This window comes from Microtus oregoni, unplaced genomic scaffold, assembly GCF_018167655.1.
Source record: "Microtus oregoni isolate MIOR12 unplaced genomic scaffold, Mior012 000010F_ref0000083, whole genome shotgun sequence".
In the NCBI taxonomy this organism is placed as follows: Eukaryota; Metazoa; Chordata; class Mammalia; order Rodentia; family Cricetidae; genus Microtus; species Microtus oregoni.
The window spans coordinates 46,339,290-46,362,914 of record NW_024543069.1 but is presented as its reverse complement, the minus strand read 5'-3'; the positions used below and the strand labels follow the sequence as shown (position 1 = coordinate 46,362,914).

Below are 23,625 nucleotides of genomic sequence, written 5' to 3'. Positions count from 1 at the left end.
GACCAATGACTGGAAGGGAGGTGTGGCACAGGGTTTTTGTTAGTCTATGGCACTTGTGGGAAAACAATATCACCCTCTTAGCATAATTTAAATAATTTAAACTGTATGCACATATATACACATAGACTTACATATATATTTTATATGTATTTTTGAGGAAACAAAATGATATATTTCCTATGGCTTTTGCAAACCTCCTTAGTGTTATTTATCCTTCCTTGCTCCCACTCCCTCCACATCATCCCTCTCCTCTCTTCCCTAGTAAGAGTCCCTCACCCCATTTTTTAATCCTCTTAGGGTTCCTACTCCTGCTGGCCCTGGCCTTTCTACTTTCCTGGTTTCTGAACTCACTCATGTCCAAAGATTCAAAGCTGAGATCTATAAATAAGAGAGGGATATACAGTGCTTCTAGTTTGAGATAAAACCGAAAAGGCAAAATACTTTAGAACAAAAGATGGCTCCTGTCAACAAAGCTGCATTTTTAATAGCAAGCCCGACATAAGACTGTATCCATTGTTATCTCCAGTGAGAGTGCTTCTCCCAACATGAAACGCCAAGAAGCGTGTATTCTGAATGAAGTTGTTGGGCAGAAGGTGTAATTTCCCCCTCCCCATAAGCCTCCCTGGCAATAGTGTTAGAGAACTCCGGAAGGGAAGAAGTGCTGACCAACTGTCATGCTACTGACACCTTGTTAATGTTTGTAGTTCACCCAAAATATTAATTATTTTCTTCCTACAGTTTGTCTATGTTGCCCAGAAACCACTGACTTCCTGGAATTTTTATTAAGAATTCCATATTCTTGCCATGTTTCTCAGATACCGTGGCTTCTGCCAATAAATCCTAATAAATTTTTCACTTTTCTTTCAGTAACATCCTAGAGAATCTGATTCAGACTCAAATTAATCACCGATCATGTTAATGGCTCCTAGGAGTTTACTTCCGATACCCCTTATTATATTAAATCAAACTTGATGTGAGCTGGATTATTGCTCCGTTGGGTTTTCATAAAAGCACTGGTATTTAATATAATTTATGCCAAGTTTTCTCCTCATATCTTTGCTTATGGTATGCTTTTATTTTAAAACAGACATTTTTTGCAAATGGCACTCTTCAATATCTATCACACCTTTAAAATATTTTATAGGTGAAATTTCACAGTAAAATATGACATATTTATTATACTTGCACAATAATGAACAGGAATCACTTAACTTACAATCAAAATATTAAGATTCTACATAGTTCTGAAAATTATTTGTACATGTGTACATCTTGCTTATTGAAAAGCTAGCACTGCGACAGCAGAATGACAACTTACAGTGTTTTCTTTTGCAGCTCTGCAGCAAAGGGGCAGCTCTGGGGAAGCCGTTTGACGCACATGCCGAAGACATAGCAAGCGTGGCCAGTTTCATCGAGACCAAGCTTGTCACTTGCTACCTGCGGATGAGGAAACCCGACCTGGCCCTGAACCACGCACACAGGTAAAATGAGCACTAATGTCTACAGGTGAGAACTACACACACACATCTGGGTTTACCTGTCACTTACCACTGTGTTTCAGTTTAAAGAGAAAACACCCAAAATTACATGTTGCCTGATTCGCGAATCTGAGCAAATCCTGAAGCACACAAGGGGAAGTCTCGGTTTCTAGAGGAAGAAGAGACCCAGAAGTAATTGTTCACAATACAAGAGCAAACGGCTTGAGCAAAGAAAGGGAAAAGAGAAAGTAAGGAAGAGCCGTGCTGGTGAGGGAGCACACGGGAACTCGGACTGTGGATAGCTGGTGTCAGTACGGTTGGTTCAAAGGATGCTGATGTCCTCCAGACAGCATTCCAAAGGCATGAAATAGCAAACACAGATAAGAATCTCTGTCCTTTTTGTGTTTGTAGCCTTCTGTGGAATTCTGTGTGGTTTTGTAACCGTGTGGGTTCCTAGAATCTCCATGGTTACTGGGCCTACTTTGCAGGCTGTGAAAATGTACCTGCCTCATAGTCAATTTCCTAAAGGCCCTATTCTCACAATGAATAACCCAATGAAACCTGCAGCAAGGATGAATGGATTGTGCTGTACTGTTCAGCTGTCCCTTCTTGCCTGACTCACAGCAATTTGCTGGGATCTTTTTGTTTCCCATTTTCTAATCTTACCTCCCTTGGACTATTTTGTAGACAAATGACAAAACTAATGTCAATATAAAAACCAAACCTTCATCTTAGTAGTCACTATGGCTCTTAGCCAAAGTGAGTTACGTCCATTACAAGCCACACTGAGGAGGATGGAAATGCTACACCCTGTCTTCACAGCTCTGAGACTGGGCTTGATTGACAGCAAGGACCTACAGACAGCAGAAGCACTTACTTTGAACTTCATAAGATCACCTTCTTGAAAAAATTCTCCTATGTAAGGAAACTGCAGAGTCTAATAAAAACATATTCCTTTTGACTCCAAAGGAAAATTCTTTCTTCACTAGACTATCTAGCAACATTTTATGCAGTCAGGAGTCCCAATATCAGGAAACATGGCCTTTCAAAGAATATTGTTCTATTTCCATTTGAAAGAGGCAGTAATGGAAACACATATTTCAGGATGTCAAAAATATTAAAATGTCAGGATTATTTGGGAGTACAATGTGAAAAACTCATTACAATTAAGACTAGTTTTCTAAAAATCCATAGGTGTATGTAAGCAATAATAAGCTGAGATGTGAATAAAGTAGTTATATGTCACCTCCTTCATGCGTTATCACACATTAAAGGAAACCACTAAGAAAAATATCTTTTATATGTCAATAAGGATCACATTTAATCATGAAAGTACCTCAAATGGTATGGTCATGTAACAATTCTGTTCAGTTATGAAAATATGCAATGAGAATAAAGAAATAAGAATCTGTAATTCAAACAGAAGCACAAGAAGTTTTCACTATGTTGATGGTGGAAGAGTCAGGTTACTGTTTAGAATACGACATTTTCCCTTTTAAAAATAGGGAAGCTGTTTCAAAACCTTGAACATTACTGGGATAAAACATGATGGTGATGATGATGATGATGATGATGATGTGAAATATTGAGATTGACTTTTTGTCTACTGTTTTCTGCTGTAAAAGACTTTGCATTTCCATTGCTAAAGTTGAGCATTAAGTAATAAATGTGATCCAATAGAGATTAATGTTGACCGAGGTTTCTGTCCTGCCCAGTCCCGCAGTTGTTCAGTCTCAAAGAAATACACAGAGGCCTACATTAATCATAAACTGCTTGGCCTATTAGCTCAGGCTTCTTATTAACTTATAACTTGTATTAGCCCATAATTCTTGTCTGTGTTAGGCACATGGCTTGGTACCTTCTTCAGTGAGGCAGTCTCATCTTGCTTCCTCTGTGTCTGGGTCCCTCTGTGTTGACTGCAGACTGACTCTTTCCAGAATTCTCCTGTTCTCATCTACCAGTCAATACTTCCTGCCTGGCTACTGGCCAATCAGTGTTTATTTAAAATATAAGTGACAGGGTAGAGACCATTGTCTAAATGCTGCCCAATGTGTGGATGACTACATCCACAGAAAACCTGAGAGAGCTTGGGAATTGTTGACACAAAATAACAATGCTAAGCATGGCTTCTAGGTAGCATTTTCTCAGGTGAGCTCTCTTTGCTAGAGGCAAGTGCATCTCATTTAAGAGAGGTTTCCTGACTCAGCTTTAGCTATGAAACCTGCAGCTCTTTTAAGAGACCCTGCCACTAAACACTTAAATGGTGTTGATGAATAGCTGATAGCATGCTTCTTGATGGTGGCAGGGACCTTGAAATTCAATAGAGTTGTGGCAATAAACATGGCTCCAACCAGTACCTCTGCCATGAAGCTAGACTCTCAGAAAGCTAAGGAATGGAATGGATCTAGCCTTCAAAGCCACAGCTTTAATCCTAACCATATCACTTAGCAAATTAAAAGACTCAGGTAGTCAATGAAAGAGTAAAGACAGATTCAGATGAAGAAAACCTCTAAATGGTATAGTGTGTATTTAAAAATATATGTAGGCTTGGGAGAGAAAAGAAAAAAGAAATAAGAGAGAGAGAGAGAGAGAGAGAGAGAGAGAGAGAATAGTTGGGTGTGCTAGCACATACTTTTAATCCCAACAGTTGGGAGACAGGCAGACAGATCTCTCTGAGTTCAAGGACAGCCTGGTATACAGAGTGAATTCAAGGACAGCCAAAGATACACAGAGAAACCCTGTCTCAAAAAGCCAAAAATTAAAAATAAAAATAAAAGAAGTAGAGTTTAAAATAAAGCCATGTAAAGATGAAAAATACACAGAGAATATGGATACCATATGTTATCATGTTGTCTTTAAATTGTTTGATGGCTGAGGAATGAGCAAAAGTTGCTAAAAGATATTTGATTATTAATGTTGCTGGATTAATCCAATAGGAGCAGATGGTTCAGATGTCTGAGTTCTATACCCAGAACAGTTTCAAAACTGCTGGCTGAGATGATCAAGCCTCACAGAATATTCCATTCAGGACTTGACCATAATCCAAAATTTTCTTTAGGTTCCCTAAGATTATCAGCACCCACGATCAGCAGGAAGTAGTGTTGTAATAGGGAGCAGCGGGGCTGCATCCCCGGCACCCCTGCTGCCTGGCTAGCTTATGCCCTGAAATAACAACACACAAATTGTATTCTTTTAAACACTGCTTGGCCCATTTCTATCTAGCCTCTTCTAGGCTAATTCTCACACCTGCACTAGCCCATTTCTTATAATCTGTGTAACCCACGAGGTGGTTTACCAGGGAGATTCTAGCCTACGTCCATCCTGGGTCGGAGCTTCATCGTGCGTCTGCCCAGGAGAGGGGAGGATGGCGTCTCTGCTCCAGAGAGCAGAGCTGTCGAGTCTGAGCTCACTTCCTCTTCCTCCCAGCATTCTGTTCTGTTTACTCCTCCCACCTATGTTTTAACCTCTGAGGCCAAGCAGTTTCTTTATTACTTAACCAATGACCTTCCTACATCAAAGTAGCGTAGAAAACTATGCCCACATTCACCCCAAAAATGGATGTTTGCCTTTGTTTAGAATGTTAGTTACAAGTTGTTATGAATAATGGTCAGAAGAAAAGCTAAACAAAGGAGATTTGATTCAGAGTTCTTGTTTATAAAAAAGAGGGGGTGCTGTGGGACAATGGTCTGTGCCCTGTCACTTGTATTTTAAATAAACAATGATTGACCATTAGCCAGGCAGGAAGTATAGGTGGGTAGATGAGAACAGGAAAATTTTGGAAAGAGGAAGCAAGATGAGACTGCCTTGCCAAAAAAGGTACCAAGCCATATGGCTAACACAGACAAGAATTATGGGCTAATACAAGTTATAAGGGTTAATAAGAAGCCTAAGCTAATAGGCCAAGCAGTTTATGATTATTGTAGGCCTCTGTGTATTTCTTTGGGACTGAATGACTATGGGACCGAGCAGGACAGAAAACTTGGTCAAGAGATTAAATGTTCAATTGAGACAACAATGCAACAAGAGATAGCAGCCATTTTATTGAGCATGTCACGTGGATGGGAACTATAGAGGTAACACACATGGCAGTCACAGTAAAACGTTTCCCAAGTACCCAGGTTTAGAAAACAGAGTCTGACATATAATCAACAAATACATTTCATAAAATAAATTAATTAATCAGGATGTTTTGTTTATAAATAGCTCACAACCATTAGTTATCCTTTGCAGAATTCTGTATTGTGTCATTACCACATTGTGATAGTTGATACTAATCATGAATCAGAATTAAAATATTCCTTTTTGCATTTATTTGCATCTGCAGCATTTTTCTTTAATTGTATGTAAATGGGAGGTCTACTGCATGTATTTATCTTGTTAAACACAAAAATTGGCTTTGAAACCATCAGGTAGCCCTGCTTCTGGTAAGAATAACTGCACAGGCTTTGTGGTGTGACCGACTGCAAAAACTGAGAGCGTGAGAGTCTGAAACCAGCAGAAACACTTGAGGAGTCAATCAGCATGCATTGTTAGGGAAACAGGGGATAAGAAGCTCTAGGAACATTGTCAACAAAACTTGCTTTCTCCTTTTTCTTCTAACAAATACAAGCTGGCAAACACAGGCATCACTTTTTACTTCAACCCAGACTTACGCCTAGACACACCAGATATGGTCTCACTCCCGCAAAACAAAGCATGACGAATTACTGCATATGTGAAGAAGTAGGAAAATGAAATTAGTTCTTAGAAGATAATCGGTTTAAAGAAATAGTTTCTGGGGCTGGAGAGATGGCTCAGTGGTTAAGAGCATTGCCTGCTCTTCCAAAGGTCCTGAGTTCAATTCCCAGCAACCACATGGTGGCTCACAACCATCTGTAATGAGGTCTGGTGCCCTCTTTGGCCTGCAGACATACACACAGGCAGAATATTGTATATATAACAAATAAATATTTACAAAAAAAAAAAGAAATAGTTTCCAAGATGCCCCAGGTGTTGAGGTTGGTAAACAAAGCTTCCATCAGTGTTGTGGGGGGAGACAAAGAGCACTGAGGTAAAACTGCCTAACGGGCTTAATCTCAAGAGAAGATCAGAAGCCAACACAAGGACAGAACCTAGGACAGAGTAGAAAGATAGCACAGGTTAATCCAGTATGAGGACAGAGACTGCCAAAGAAAGGCTTCCAAAACTTGAAAATTCCTCAGTAAAATCACCCCATTTGAGCAACAGAGAAATGGAGGCAGAAAAATTCTAAGTTCAAGGTCACCCTCCACCACATAGTAAGTTTGAAACCCTGCCTCAAATTGGCTTTTTCAAAAAGCTTCTTTCTATGTGTGAGTGTAAATATATAACTGATATCACAATGATCTGGAAAGGAATACAAGTATAATTTCATTACATCCAAGTATTTCAATGAAGTGATGCAATATTAACTCTGTATTAGGTGGTAATAAATTAAGGGTGCATTTTATAATCTCTAAAGTTATCATTTAAAAGCATTTAAAATGTAGCTAAACCAAGCAAGGAACTCAGGACCGCGAGGGGTACACCCACACACTGAGACAACGGGGATGTTCTATCGGGAATTCACCAAGGCCAGCTGGCCTGGGTCTGAAAAAGCCTGGGATAAAACCGGACTCACTGAACATAGCGGACAAAGAGGACTACTGAGAACTCAAGAACAATGGCAATGGGTTTTTGACCCTACTGCACGTACTGGCTTTGGGGGAGCCTAGGCAGTTTGGATGCTCACCTTACTAAACCTGGATGGAGGTGGGCGGTCCTTGGACTTCCCACAGGTCAGGGAACCCTGATTGCTCTTCGAGCTGATGAGGGAGAGGGACTTGATCAGGGGAGGGAAAGGGAAATGGGAGGCGGTGGCAGGGAGGAGGCAGAAATTCTTAATAAATAAAGAAATTTAAAAAAATAAAAATAAATAAATAAAATGTAGCTAAAGACCCAACAATTTGACTTAAAGTTAAAATAATATTTGACTGAAAATAAATTATAAAAAAAGGAAGAGTGAGGAGGAAAAACAGATGAAGCAAACGAAAACAGCAGTACAGATGGCAAACTCGACCGAGTCGTACCAGGAGTGACGTGGACTACGTGTAACTTAATTGAAATTTGAGCTACATAGAGACTCTCAGTCTGGATTACACTGCGTGTCATCTATATGTTATTTATGGGAATCACGGGTTCGTTTGTATTTTTTTTACTTTATTTTTGGATTATAATGTAATTACAACATTTCCCTCTTCCCTGTCTCCCTCCCAGTCTCCCATACAACCCTCCCACTCCCCTTCAAATTCGGACCTCCTTTTCTCCACTAATTGTTATGGTATAAATGTGTATATGTATGTGTGTTATATGTCTGTACATATACACACATACGTATTTATTTCTAAATAGAATCTCTTGAGCTTCTATAATGTAACGTGTATGTATGTTTTTAGGGCTGACCATTTGGCCGTGAACAATTGATTTGTGTATGCATCCCAAATAGTGATATATCACACAACCAAGTTTCATTTTATGTTCAATTTGCTGTTACTATCAAAGTATATTTAAAGAAAAAAAACAATAACCAGATAAAAATAAGGCTCAATGTATTTTCAAAAATTTGAATTCTTCTTTGAATAAATTAAATTAGAAAACAGTAACAGTTAAAATAGTTCGAAAGTCCTTCTAAATATTTGGAAATCAAGCACTATGTGCCTAGGTAACTGTGAGTTAAAATGTAAGATAACAAAGTAATTCAAGGAATGGACTTATATTTCTATCTAATTATTTACTGGCCTTGACTTTCACAAATTGCCTTTCTTTCTGTGTGTTTTCTTACCTACAAATCCAACTAAATTGTTTAAAGCATCTCTGAATCTCAGAAGCTATCTTACGTGTATTTTGTTTCACTTCTACTACAGCAAAGGCAGAGTGTCTTCTGGGCAAAAGTTATCATAGTAATAAACTTTGTTATTTTAAGATACCTTTTCTAGGCCTCCAGATTTTAATGATGTAGACACTCTGGGAAAGGCCGTGAAACACAACTTCTAAATCTCCATCGTCTCAGTTTTGAAGATAATTACAATGTTCAGAAGGTAACATCAGCTTCCAGTGTGACAGGTTTAAGATGAGCTGATGTGTAAGAGTACTAATAGGAAGATTAAAATCCCTTGCTCATTTCAAGACATAAAGAATCTTAAATACAATTCCCTCTTCTCTTTCACGTAAAAGTTGAAAATTTGGTCATTAAAGTCAATGAGTCAGTAACATTATATACAAGTAACTAGCAATTTTAAATAAATTTAAGTAAAAGCAGATCACAAATATAAACATGTATTCATGAAACACACATACACTCAGTTTCATAAAATAAATATTGTTAGATCTATGATTAAAGGTTAACCCCAACATGATAGAGGCTGATTTCCAGGAAGAAGGATAGAACACAGTTGGTATGAAGTGGGGAATGGGGATAATGGAAAAGAAATCATTGCGGTGGGCAAGTGGGAAGGCATGTGAAGAGGAATAACTGATGATAACGAACTTGGAAAATTCCATACAGTAAACTAGTACGTGCAAATCTCCTCAAATACACACAGATGCAGCTATAAAAGGAGCTTAAACAGGGTTACCCTATAATGGGGAGTGAAGGCTTCTCCCCAGCACCATAGGTTATCAAATTAAAAGCCCAGTGCCAAGTAAAGATTACCCTTTCTTGGATGGTCAGTGGTGATCCCATAAATCACCCAATATTATAGGCTATTGCTGTTCCTCTTGGTAACCTCCTAAAATGTGAAGGGAACAGAAGTATGAGCTGAGATACTACATACTTCAGTCAAGACCTGGAGAAATCAGGCTGCAACCATCCTGGAAGCTTAATCCTTATGGTAGTTTGTCACTGGCCCCTATAATCTCATAGAGACTGCCACTATTATGAGTTGTGGCCTAGTTGAAGTAGACATGGCCTTGTCAGAGGAAGTCTATCATTGCGAGGGGAGGCTTTGAGGTATTTTATGCACAAGCTATACTCAATGTCACAGTTCACGTCCTGCTGCCTGTGGGTCAAGACAGGATTCTCAAGCTTATTTCCAGCACCCTATCTGCCTGAATGCAACCATTAAACACCATGAAGATAATGGGCTAAACCTCTGAAAAAATAAACCACCCCAATTAAATATTTTTCCTTTATGAGAGTTGCCTGGGCCATGATGTCCCTTCCCAGCAATAGAAGCTCTAAGATACCCCCAATGACTAGATTTTATAGCTCTGGAATGGTCTCTTCATGCCTCTAGGGACAAAGATGAACAACTCCCTTACGCAGCTATAAACCCATGAGTTACAATAATAACTAGTCTGGTAAGAAATGCTCACTGCTGTAGTAATGGCAGGAATGCTATAGGAATAACAACAACCTTCTAATTGGATATAAAAGATGGAACCCATGTCTGATACTCTTAATTGGACCAAAGCCCCCTAGCTGGGGAGGGTATAAACCCTTATCAGGAGGATATAAAAGTATTATTGTGCTTAATAGACATAGCAATAAACTGCCTTGTAATTTCTACCTTTATACCTATAGATAAGTGAATTTCTAAATCCTTATCAGAGAAGCTTTTACTTAATAAGCAGTGGGTGGCTATTAAAACAGAGACCCACAGCCAGTCGATGTGTAGAGAAGGGGGAGGGGCTCATCAAGTCCTACTTCTCTGTGAGGAGATAGGGGCAGTTAATGACCGCTAGCATGGGGTTTGTCTTCCTCTGGAGACACAGCCCCTAAAAGGCTGTGTGTGCTCAAACAGAGGGCGCTACACCCAGACACACACCAGCAGCAGCAGTAGGAGGACTCTGTGGATTTTTATTTAAAGAATCCATGATGTTGGGAGGAAAACTGGTTGGGGGATAAGAAAGGAATTAGAGGAGTAATAAAGAGTGGATTTGATCAAAACACCATTATATGAGTGTACAAAATCCTAAAACAATAAAAATAATTATATGTAAATAGTATTCTATAAGAAATAACTAATAATTTTGAGTGGATTGAAGTAAAAGTAAAGCACAGTCAGACAAAAGGGAGCATGGCTGGTGCCAGCTTCTTGACGTGAGACAACGGAGAGCTTTTTCACCACCAAGGTTGCTACTTTATATAGGAAACAATAATATGAAACACAAAAATGGTATGGAAGAATAAGTTGATATATAAGCAGGTGTTTATACATATTTATGTCCCTGGACAATTCATGGTGTCTTGTTCTGATGAAGCACAAGACTGCTTGCTTTGATAACATCACTATTAATTTGTGAGATGCTATACTGTCCATATTCATTTTGTTCAGCTCCTGGGATTAGAAAATCCCATTTCTTTCTACTTGCATCCAACCCTGGCTTACTGACTTCTCCTTTCAATCTAGTAAAATAATAGCATCCTATACCTACATGTGTGTGCCGGTGTTTATGTTTGTACAGGCTTGCAAGTGTGGAGAGAGAAAGATAAGTTACAGTGCTGTCATTTTTAAGATGCCTAGTTGGCTCTTTGGCAAGTTAGACACTGTGTCTTCAAGGAGTTAGGCACATTAAAACATTATGTGGGTCATTAGTATCTCTATGCTTCTTGTTATTGTATTCTCATGAAAATAAATCTACTATAAAAAGATGTTGCCACTGAAGATGACATTCTCTTTAAATTCTAAAAGGAATATAAAACATGACAATATTCTGTAGAAGAACAAAGATTATGTGCACTGAGCCAGTGTAAGGAACAACCATGACAGTTTCTTGGACTACAAGGTTGACTACATTAAGAAACATAATAGTTGTTGGGAAGAAAAAAACCAAGCATTCAATGACTCTATCTTGTGATAGTTATGAATAAGGCATTTTTTTTTTTTTGGTTTTTCGAGACAGGGTTTCTCTGTGGTTTTGGAGCCTGTCCTGGAACTAGCTCTTGTAGACCAGGCTGGTCTCGAACTCACAGAGATCCGCCTGCCTCTGCCTCCCGAGTGCTGGGATTAAAGGCGTGCGCCACCACCGCCCGGCTGAATAAGGCATTTTAAAGCTACCTAAATTAGTTCCTTCACATAATCTTAGTGACAAACAGGGATCCATTCACTAACTCCAGAAGCAGTTTCCTCATATCTTAGGTCAGGAAAGAGCAGGCATGCCGCTGACACCACAGTCCTTTTTCTTTCTAGCAAAATTTCTTGTGTTTCGCTTCTTCTTGAACATAGTGAAAATCATACTGTCACCCTGATCCAGTGGGGGTTTCCTGGCAGTTGGGGTACCACTGGTATGTATTGAAATTTTTCTCTGGAATTTAAAATCCCCAAATTCAGTTACTATGTCACTGATTCCCACTTTCCTCATGTACAGATTTTTAGATTTTTAGGAACCCATTTTTGCAACCTTTAAATAGCAAGATTCCATCCTAAAACACTCCTTTGACCACATTTCCCCACCCTGACTCCTTATAGCCTTGCTATTCCTCTGGGACTGTCACATGAATTAGTGAAACAACCTTGCAAAGTAGACGTGCAGTCATGTTTATATACAAGGTGGACATTAAGGGGAAGCTATTATTCTTCTACGAAGACATGCTTCCAGAACATCTCTCTAAATATTTATAGGCATACTTGCAGATGAATGTCATAGTCAGCTTGGCCAGAGATGCTTCTGCGTGCAGTGGACAGCCATTAATGTGAAGATTCATAACTGGCCAACATGCTGAGGATAAGCTACTTCCCTGAGTGCTTAGCCATAAGCAGAACTCTACATCATCCCTTTCAATGTTCAGGGAACACCACGGAAAAGAAGAAAGCAAGAATATACGTACCAGAGGACGGGGAGGAGTGTTGTAAGATGCCATCTTCTAGACATGATATGGCCATTGTATTCATGGACCCAGAGCAGCCGTGGTCACCTGAACAAGGCCTGTACGGTACTGGCCCTGTCAACATTCTTCCAGAGAGGAGGTCCCAGCTCTCCATGAGAGCTTGTCAGTGAGCATGATTGTTTAGTGAGAAATGGCTCCCATGAGATCAGCTCCTGAACACGTGGTCTGCACCTATTCATGGCTCAGGTTTGGGGAGGTTTGGGAGTACAGCTTTGATGAAGAAAGTCTGCTAGGGGTCGATTTTTTGAGAGTATTTTGCCTTACTCTACTTATAAAACACTCTCTCTCCCTCTCTCTCTTTTCCTTCCTCCCTCCCTCTCTTTCTCTCTCATGCTTGTGTTTGAGATGTGATCTCAAAGCCTTCCTACTCCTGTTGCCATGCCTACTACTTCCAACCACGCCTCCCCAACATGATGGACTCCTATCCCTCTGGAGCCATAGCCAAAATAAACTCTGCTCACCTCTTTTGGTGTCAGGGTCTTGTTTCTGAGCTACTGAAAAGTACAGTAAAAGATTGGGAGTCATTTTTCTCCCATGAGGAAGTCACTGCTAAGCTGCCTGTGATCTCAGGTCCTGAACTCAGTGGAACTCACAGAGAGAGAGGGTGAGGGGAGATAGACAGATAGACAGACAGAGACAGAGTCAGAGACAGAGGTGGGGGAAAGTTAAATAGGAGGGAAAATGATGAGGAGAATGAGGGACAAGAGAGGTATAGGAGAGGATGGGAGATGAATACAATCCCAGTACATTATATACATTCATAAAGTTGTCAAAATAAGTTTCCAAATATATTTTTAAAACTAAGTGAAGATGGGGCCGGGCGGTGGTGGCGCACACCTGTAATCCCAGCACTCAGGAGGCAGAGGCAGGCGGATCTCTGTGAGTTCGAGACCAGCCTGGTCTACAGAGCTAGTTCCAGGACAGGCTCCAAAACCACAGAGAAACCTTGTCTCGAAAAAACCAAAAAAAAAAAAAAAAGTAAGTGAAGATAAAATGTGTTTAAAAGATCATTAAGACCAAAGTAAATAAATTCCAAAAATAATTAAATTTAGCCATCCAATACCCAAAGAATGCCAATGGCTCAGTGTCTCAGTATTAATATCTGCTTATCAAGAACACAAGAGACAGGAAACAGACAACTCAAATATCTTCTTGGGAATTTAAAATGAAGAGAGAAAAGGGGAAGACAACAGTAAATATGAAAAATCTGTTTTTTTAAAGAGTTGACTTTTTTCTGATATGAAGTCTTGGCTGTGCTCTTTAAGCTGCACTCAAACCCTGAGCTCCAATAATCCTCCTGCCTCAGCCTCCAGAGTGCATAGACATGTGTGACATGGCCTGGCTAAGAGAGGAAAGATTTTAAACCCAGGAAAATCAGAACAGGATGTCTTGGGCCCATCTTCACTTTAAGAAGGATATAGGAAGGCTGTTCTGAAAATAAAACAGCTTCCTTGAGACTATCCAAATTGCCAAAGACATCATAAACATCACCCTCTATGTATATGAAATGTTTTCTATCTTCCAAATGCTCAATTTGATAAGTTTCACTATAATTGGCCTTCTTGTATACTAAGTAACCCTGGCCAGCAGCCTTTCTAGGCTGCCCCTGTTCTATTTTCCACTCCTTCCAGGGCTCTTTTCCCTTATATCCAGGTAGACTGTATCTTAGTTTACAAGCATCTCTTTTGATATTTTATTTCTCGCCTCACCCTTGGCTTTTTTCTTTTCTAACAGTTTATCCTGATCTTAACTCAGAAACCAGTGTCCACTTGGCCTTTATTTTTCTTGCATGAATATAAAAGTGATTGACAAGTGAGAATACAAATTATAAATGTGGTCGACCAAGACTGATACCCAACAACAGGCCTTGTTTTGGTCCTCCCTTTCTCATATGCAATGCTGCTTATTACTGGTTTCTTCATGGCTCCTGTTTCCCCATGGCCACTGGAGAGCAGATCAGGGTACTGAGAAACAGTTTCCATGAGCAGTGAGGAAGACGCAGCAATCTCTTTTTCTGGAGGAGTTTGTTCATGAGTTGTGTTAAGCTTTTTTAAACATTTGTTTCCCATGGCTCTAAAACCCATTCTGATGATTGAAACAAGTCCCTTAGTGTTTCTGTATCCTCTTTCTCTGTAAATTTTCTCAGAGTAGTAAAACATTTCATTCACTTATATTTTGTTCCTTACTAAGTTTTGTCCCCTGCATTTTGTACACGTGTGTTCTGTCTCCCCTTCCCCACCTCCCTCTCATTTCGTACATGTGCGTTCTGTCTCCTCTCCCCCACGTTCCTCTCATTTCTGCCCCACTCCTTCCAGTTCCCTTTCTTCCTCACAGATACCTTTCCCATGTTCATGGCTTTCTGTTTTGTTCTGTGCCCACAGAGTTAACTCCACGATCGTGGGTTTGGAGCTATCTAACGAAGCATGGTGTCCAACTAGTGCTAAGCCTCCCTGTCTCCCAGAGTCTGTCTGCCGAAAGTGGCAGGTCTCTGAGAGCCCCTCCTCATCCATATCTTTTAGGTGAGCCAGACTTGTGCAGTCAGGTACAGCTGCTGTGGCTTCATAATTGCCTTGGCCACGCTGTACTTAGAAGATGATGTTCGCCAGCTCTTCTCTCTATCTTTGGGCTCTTACAATCTTTCACCTTTCTTCCACAATGAATCTTAAGGGTTGGCATAAACGTCCTATTTAGGAATGAACCCTTAACCATTTTTTACTTGCAGCATCTCGTGTAGCCACGAGCCTCTTAAATTCACCTCCATTTGCTGTAACAAGAGCTTCTCTGATTAAGTCTGAGAGAGGCTCTTATCTATGGGCACATTTCTTCTTGTTTCTTTTTTTTTTCCTCTTAATTTTGAAACAGTGTCATCTGTAGTCCAGGTGGCTTTAAGCTCACTATGCACTGAAGTATCACCTTGAATCCCTGGTCCCCCTGTCAGCAGCTCTGGAGTGCAGGAATTACTGGCATACACTGGCATACAGAGATCTATTTGCTTACAGTTTCCAAATGCTGTGAAATATATACGCCACATTGCCTAAAGTAAGTGTGAACGATGAGAACTGAAGAACTATGTTTGTTTCTGTTTCCTAATCTTCCTACAGGACAAGCTGATGGGGGAGGGGGAAGGGGCAGAGAAAGTTCTAGGTTGTCAAAAATTAATTCTGCAGCTGCAGATGAAGAAATATCCCTGCCATGTAGGGAAAAGTTTCTGCAACCAGAAGCCTGGGTTTGAGTCCCCACATCACTAGCTAGTCTTGACTTCACTAATCACTACTTCCCTTCCTTTCAGCCCTGCATCTCTAAATACCTATCACCAGTACCTATCATGGGAGCAAAGGGAACCCACACATGTGAAGATGTTTTGAAAACTGAACATCTCAATGTAAACCTTGGTCATAAGATAACCTCTGTGGTTTATTTTCAAACGTATCAGTGAACTGTAACTCAGGGTCACCTGTGAGAAAACTGCTCTGCTTAGCATGGTCCCTGGCACACTGGTAACCATCACAAAGAAAAGAGTTGTTGCCTTTAGGCTTGAACTTGCTGCCTTGGTTAAGCACTTGCTGTATGAGCATGAGAACCAAACTCCAAGTCCTCGGAAGCCCAACAAATGCTGCATGAGCATGGGAGCCAGCCTGCAATCCAGCCCCGGAAGGCAGGACAGGATCCCAAGAGCAGGCTAGCTAGCAAGAATGGCCACCCTGGGGACCGCTGGATCTGAGCCTGCCTGGATGAGTTCAGAAGAGCACTCAAGGAGGATTTGTAAAGTCAACTTTAGGTCTGCCTGCCCATCCATGGAGCACACACATATACCCACTTATGTGTGCCCCCATACATGTGAAAAATTGTATGAACACACACATACACACATGTGCTCTGCATATTCGTGAAAAGTAGAAAAATAAAAACAATACAAACATTTTCAGACATATACTTAAAAACTACTAATTGTAAGGACCAATACTAAGACTGAAGAAGTCTATAGGCATGCACTATAATGACTGCTGATGTAAAAGTTAGAAGCAATCAACTCCAAAGAAAGATGAAAAGCTATGCACTTTCCACATTTAGCCAACACAATCTGAAGAGACCAAAGCTCAGCACAGACTCCCACCACCCAGGCTAAGCTGTAAAGATATTGATATTGATGCCTTGTTCACAAGGCAGCTTCCAGTTACATCTGTTCACCACCCCTAACAGTATGTGGGGTGTTCTCTGGGTCCCTTGGCATGGAGAAGTCATTACAAAGGATACTGCACTGAGGGTTACACTAGCAAGAGGCAAATCCGGGTCAAGCCAGCTCTTATTGGAACTGGGTTAAAGCATGGTGCCAGTGTCAGTACCGGAGTTAGTGCCCTTGCCAGCTGGAGCCCGAGGTTCTCTCTGTTTTCCTAGCAGGTGTGCCTGCACTCACGTTAGCCGTCCTTCCTAGCAGAGCTCACTGTCTCATGTAGGAATCACAAGTATCCCTTAGGCTTGGTGCAGCTAATGCGTGTGAACACTGCTGTAGGTAGCCCATTGAGAGGCTACATCACTGAAAACACAGTATGAGCCTCGTGAGCATTTTGCAAGCTCTTTGACTTACAGTTCCTCCCTTATCTCCTCTCCTGTTGCTATAGAAAGAATTCCTCATAGTCACCTTTTCTTGAGACAATGAACTTTCTCATTTTTCACAGAATCCTGATAAGCAGTCATGTGTCACATTATATATGTAACATCTTTTGTTTGACAAAAGGGGCTTCTTAAAGGCACTGACTGACTGCATACTTTGTTCCTAAGTTATAATTGTGAGATACATCTTTTCTATGACTTTTTTCTTACAAAACACGTATTAATTTTGTATGATGTCCAATACATATAAACTTTAAAAAAGTACATCTTGACGTTTCTTAGGTCACCTATACAAAATAATTTATAATATTTATTATATGCCAATGAGATGTTTTTATTATTTGGTGGTTATAAAGCTTTGTTAACACATTTTAGTGACAGAGTAGTGTTTGGTATGTGAGTGTTTAACAGTAATATTAACAGATGAAGTAAGTTTAATATATATTGTAATTATATATTTACTTGATCTGTTTGCTTTTGTAGACCACTATCAGCTTTCACGTATGGGCCTAAAGTGAGTTGTGAACTTTGGCTTTTCAGGTAGTATTCCTCTGTAGTATTTGTTCCACACATATAAACTTTAGTAAGTAGCTCTTGGTGTCTGTAGAAAGAAAATAACATCAGATAATGTTTAGATGTTGCATGCATGTGCCCAAAAGTTCTTTGAGGCTAGAGAACAGAAAAGTAGAATATAAGCTATCTGACCACGCGTCTACTATCTGCCCACTCATTTCCATTCTGCTAAAGAGTGACTTTTATTATTTTTTAATTGTGTTCATGTGTCTGTGTCCATATGTGTGTATGAGCATGTGAGTGCAGATGCCCATGGAAGCCACATGGAGTCTGTGTGGGGCTGGAGCTACAAGCACTGTGAAGCACCTCGCATACACACTGGGGAACAAACCCAGGTCTCCTGAGTCAGTTCTCCAGCCCCATCTTCAATCCTATAGTAAGATCCTTCATCACATTTGACTTTGTACTTCTACAGAAGTCCTCAAAACCTGTGACCACAATATATTTTGAAATGGTGCTGAAGATCCAAAATGGTTTTCTTAGGTCATCTCTAAAATATGTGCTACATAGAAATTAAAATCTAGGAATTAAAGATGTATTCTTGTCCATTTAAAAGAACAATAAGCCCAATGAATGTTACTATAAATGTATACTTTATAAAAAAGACTTTTTAAAGTATGCATAAGAGAAATAGCACACTTTTTTTGCAAATCTATATAGTGTCTGGCATAATAAAAGAAAGCTGGGTTCTCATATCTGATTCTACATCCAATCTGTTACAATATGGTCAAGTAATATGAACAACATTCAGTCTTACATAAAGTACATGTCGTTAGATAAGGACAACAATTTGCATAGCCTTTGCAGATAATTTTGACTATTGCTATTGGATACAACCCAAGCCTTAGCAATAGGTTTCCTAAAGTCACATCAACTGACTTGGTGGTCCACCCATCACACTGCTATAAGCCTTTGTTCTCCCTTATATGATGAATAGATTGTTCACCCACTCGTGTATGTTTAGTGATGTGATCCATTGGTCATTTGGGAAGTATGAAAATTTCCAAATGTTGACAAATTTCATTATACAATTGCATTTCTAATTACATTTGTTAATATCACCAATTGCATCAGAAAAACCTCCGTGCATTGGGAGACTGTCAAACACACAGTGACAGATGCAAGTTTTCCAAAATTCTAAATTTGCTTGGAAGTTCCAACTTTTATCCTTGGCAGTAGGTGCTGTCAGTTGTTTTCAATCAAGTGATGGCAACCCTTCCTTTCACTTGAAGGAAAGTGTCTGCCAAATTCCCAGTCTGATCCCTGTAGTCTGTATGTCGTGCCTCGGAAAACACAGTTTTCTGTGGAGAGCCTGGCTATGTTGGCTGCCACATGTAAACAAGGGCGAAAGTGCTTTTCCTCGAGATATCCATCACATTTGAGTTGGTAGAAGCACCTGATACTACTGCCCACATCACCACAATGAATACTAAGAAGATGTTCCCTCGAGGATGGAGATCTATCATTAAAAAGAAGCCGTTTTCTAGGCGTGGACGGTTAGTGGTGAAACAGACACTCAAAACTGTAAAGAGCATGTCACTGGTGGGATTTCTGGGGTTTAAAAAGCCCCTATAGTGTTTGCAATATAAATACAAATGTCAACCATGTGAAACAGAGAAGCATCGAGGATGGCTGGGCCATCTGCAGGCCACACTTTGAGAGCAGTCTTGACAGCATCCCAGCTTGTGTACCCTCATCTTCCCAACAGTCGCGATGATTATATTCTGAGAAAGTGTTTCCACCATGTGCTTGCTTAGTAATCCTTGAAGCATTAGTGATTTTTTTCATGAAATTAAAAATTCTGTCACTAATGAGCAACCCCTTAATCGACTCCTACTTTCTCTGATGATTAATCTGTTGTTTTTGTCGAGCAAATTTCCATGTAATTTTTTAACAAAAATTTTCAACTCTTACCAAGCCATTTTTGACTACGCACCTCATCTGAACTCTCTGATTTCCTTCCTTAAGTGTGACCCTTTGGAAGAAAATCTCACTTTGGTCCAAGGCATGCAGAGTTCAAGTCAGTGCTGACCAGGGAGGTTCCTCCTTGATGTCTAGCTTTCAGAGCGCCAGGAAATGCTGTGAAGGATGCTGAGAAAAAAAAAGTCTTCAGCTGTCTTACCCCACTGACACCCATGAACTAACTACACTACGAATAACAAGATATGAGAGGGTATGACAAGGCGAAACCATGATCGTAATAGTGGCCAGAATGTTACTGAAGTAACTAAACACTTTCTGATAGGATTTAAGGCCCATGCAAAAGGAGAAAACATGTGCCTGGTACTGTAAGTCTGGCCAAGAAACCATGGTTGAGGAATTTATAAGACCCACCATGAACATAATAATATTATTTCTGTTAAATGAACATAATATCATACTGCCCTCTAAATTTGTATTTATGTACCAATAAATTAGTAAAGCTCTCCAATATTATCTAAGAGGTTTCTCTGTGCAGTGGACGGTGGGTTTAGTGGAAACCCACAACTGCTTAGAGTGCATAGAATGGGGCCCTTTGGGGCACACACCACAAGTGGGGCATCTGCATCATGCAACCCCAAAGCTTAGGGACTGTTGTGGAAGAGAGGGAAGGAAGATTGTGTGATCTTGTGGCTGGGGAGGACGAGAGCCAATGAAACAATGTCTTCTAGACTTGACAAGCGTGCTGTACTCCTGAACTCAGAGCGACTGTGGTTGCCTACATAAGACCTGTACAAGATCAAGCCAGTGAACATCTTAGCTTGGGGTGGGGAACTCTTAGCTGAGGGACTAGTGACAGTTTTTGGCTTCTTGGAGAAGGAGAATTGGTTTTCTTTAAAAGCATAGCTCCGAGCCAGTAAGTCAACCACACTCCAGTAGATAGACTATATGAGCAATACAAATTGGACCCTGTGGGTTATTTAAAAGATGAGGACTAGAGAGATAGGAGTGGATCACAAAGGAATTAATAGAAAAAACATTGGTGTGGTGGTGTGAATGAATTGTCCCCCATAATCTTGGACATTTGAGTACTTGGTCCTTAGTAGGTGACACTGTTTGGGTAAGCTTAGGAGTGTAGCCTTGCTGGCGGAAGGAAATGCGCTACTGTAGGCTGACTTTGAGGTGTCAGAAACCACATACCGTTCACATCTTGCCCTCATGGCTTCCTATCGTGTGGCTCCAGATGTGAGTTCTTAGTTGTTCCTAACACCTTGCTTCCTGATTTCAAGCTTCCCACTGTGACAGTGATGGACTCACTCCTCTGGAACGGTAAGTCCAAATAAATGCTTCCATCTCTAAATTACTTTGGTCATGGTGTTTTTATCACAGAAGAAGAAGAGTAACCAATACAGGGGATGAATATGATCAAAATACTTTGTATCAAATTTTCAAGGAATTGATAGAAACGCTATATTTTAATAAATGAATCTCAATCTATATTTTCTTCTGAATTCTTTCTGCATCAGCTCCTTGTCTGACTATAAAGTGCGCTGTTATTGCAAATTCATTTTCCAAACCTTCTGTCTGTCTCATCTACTTGGTATGCATCCCCAGTTTAACCCTTTTAAATAGAGTTTATTAACGGATGATGATACGGGACAGAATTTACTATTCTGTCAATATGTTCCTTTGAGGGCTCATTGCTTATTAGCTGATATGATTTTCAAATAAAGTTGCACAACACATGCCATTGTCATTTTATTCACAGACTAGTAGCACTTCTAAAGACGTCCAATAGACAAGTGTATAATTTGCAAAGCAATGTGTTAAGGCTACTGTAGACTGACTTTGAGGTGTCAGAAACCACATACCGTTCTCATTTGACATGTCATAACAGGTTGAGACTGAACACATGGGGCCCAAAAGGACAGGATGTCAAAACAGGAAATGTAATCATCTGTAGATAAAGAAACTATTAATATTTTTATTTATAATGTCAGTGTAGTGGACTTCTAAAGTTGGTAGTGGACTTCTAAAGTTGGGATCTTTCTAAGTAATAGTAGTTTGACTTGGAACTAACATTGAAAGTATTAAACATAGCAAAACTGTTGTCCAGGGTTTGTAATTAGGGTTGTAATTAGGGTAGAGTACTAGCTTAGGGTACAAAAGACCTTGAGTTCAATCCCTGTCCCCAACGTCTTTGTCCAATTCTAGTTTTCACTTTAAATTTGCATGATATAACATATCATCTAAGAGTCTACCTGGGGTTTATATTGCATTAACAAACATAATGTCCATTAAGGTACAAGTTAATTAATTATTATAAGTAATGAGAAAACTCACAGATAATCATCAGAAGTCCTAATATTTCATAAAATGACAGAATTATGTCCAACATTTCTTTTATAGAAAAGTTTAAAAAAGGCTTGACTATGGACAAAATATTGTCGTGTGAATGTAGTTTGTCCATACACTTAAAAACTCAAGATGTTATTATGAGCAATTTTAGCATTTGATGATATAAAAATGATTTCATTTTTCTATCAAAAGTCTTTCTAATTCTCACATTCACAAATAAAAATCCCTCTAATTATAATACTCTAAGAGAAATAAATATCCCATATTATGATCCAGTAAAATTATGTAGTGGAATCCAATATCATTTATTCCAGTTCATTTAAAAGAGCCTTGCATAATTTGCTATTTGAAGACAGCATGAAAAGCAATCGAACACAAGCAGACATTTAGTGTTCCCATACAATAAGGCTACTCAAAATGCCACTTGAGGTATGTATTTACCCTTCTGGCTCTTTGCCTCAGAACTTATGCAGTGTCTGGAACATGGTTTACACCCAGTAATTGTTGCTGAATGAATCATAAGTCATTTCTTGTAGGTTAGAACAGAGGGGAATTTATTAATTGTACTTTTCAAAGCCGTCATTCTAAACTACTTCCCACCCAAGTAACACAGAGAATAGAAAAGCATGAACAGCTCGGCACCCTGTTCTTGAACCACCGCCACCACATCCCCTCCCTCCTCCCCCTCACCATCACACCGACAGATGAACAGGGCCTTGCACGGACATCTTGGGTTTCTGAATCTTGATTGCTTTTTTCAAGAGTTGATAGTTGATATTTGTATCACAGACCCTGAAGTAAAGATAATAGGGCTAACACTGCATTGTTTTTAAGGGAAAATGTCAAGAACAAAAAAATGAAAATGTCAAAAGATATACTGTATTACTTAAAGACTACCCTGTTGGCAGAACTGGCCAGGTGATTTACAGAAGGCCTTTGCGGGACAGTCTTTGGATTACAATGTAGATGAAAAATAAATGGGAATCCATTTCCTGTTTATTCTCTCTAGACGTTTGACAGATGGAGGAAAAAATGAGAAGAAACAATTATAGCCTACAAGCTTGTAGGCTTCTTTTCCCGTTTTCCAGATTGTGAAAAATAATTTTTGAGGGAATTTTTTTCAAAGTCCCTACTTTGTCTCTGCGTTTTATACACTATTAATAACACTAGCTGACTGTCGTCCCTGGTCACCTCTGCATAAAGATAGAGCAGTGTGAGGGTGTGTGAACTTGACATTCAGCTGCAGAGCAGCTTTTTAAAAGTGGCCCTTTATGTAATTAGATTGCATCCTGTAAGAATGAAGACATTCTGAAGAGTCGCTCACGGCCTTCCCTTTGGCTAGCAAACTGTTGGAACAAAGGAGCTGAGAAATTGGGATTTCTCCAGAGTCCCATGCTAGGAAAGGAAAGGGCTGGGACCTCCGCGCCAGAGGTGATTCCGTGCAGCTCTGACAATTCTGTCAGACCACCTTGCAAGGAAGAATACAGCAGAGGTGACGGGCAGGACACAACTTGACCAGGGATGCTTAATTATATATATTTGTTATCCTCTGTTTAAACCTCAGCCTCATGCCAGAACCATGAGGAAGGACAAACTTGAGGGGAGGAATACCACAGGCCCTATCTGTTCCCTTCCCAGTATGGCCGCACTGAATCAATCCTCGTCAGCTTTCATTATGCGTTACCTGTTTGATTGCTCTTTTGTGGGTGGGTGGCTCAAGCCTAATCATCAGAACTACTGAGGCCCAGTCTCTTACTAACAACTTGGAAACAACACATGGAGATCTCATCAGGGAATCTC

The 23,625-nt window shown here is 39.9% G+C and overlaps 1 protein-coding gene across 1 annotated transcript in view; it reads left to right on the top strand.

Annotated features, from left to right (window-relative positions):
* The window catches only part of Spata16 (spermatogenesis associated 16), a 254,089-nt gene that overhangs the window by 56,821 nt on the left and 173,643 nt on the right, over positions 1-23,625 (top strand). Inside the window, exon 2 of the mRNA XM_041659524.1 lies at positions 1,336-1,481. Coding sequence (XP_041515458.1) covers positions 1,336-1,481 — 146 coding nt within the window. The remainder of the gene's footprint in view (positions 1-1,335; positions 1,482-23,625) is intronic.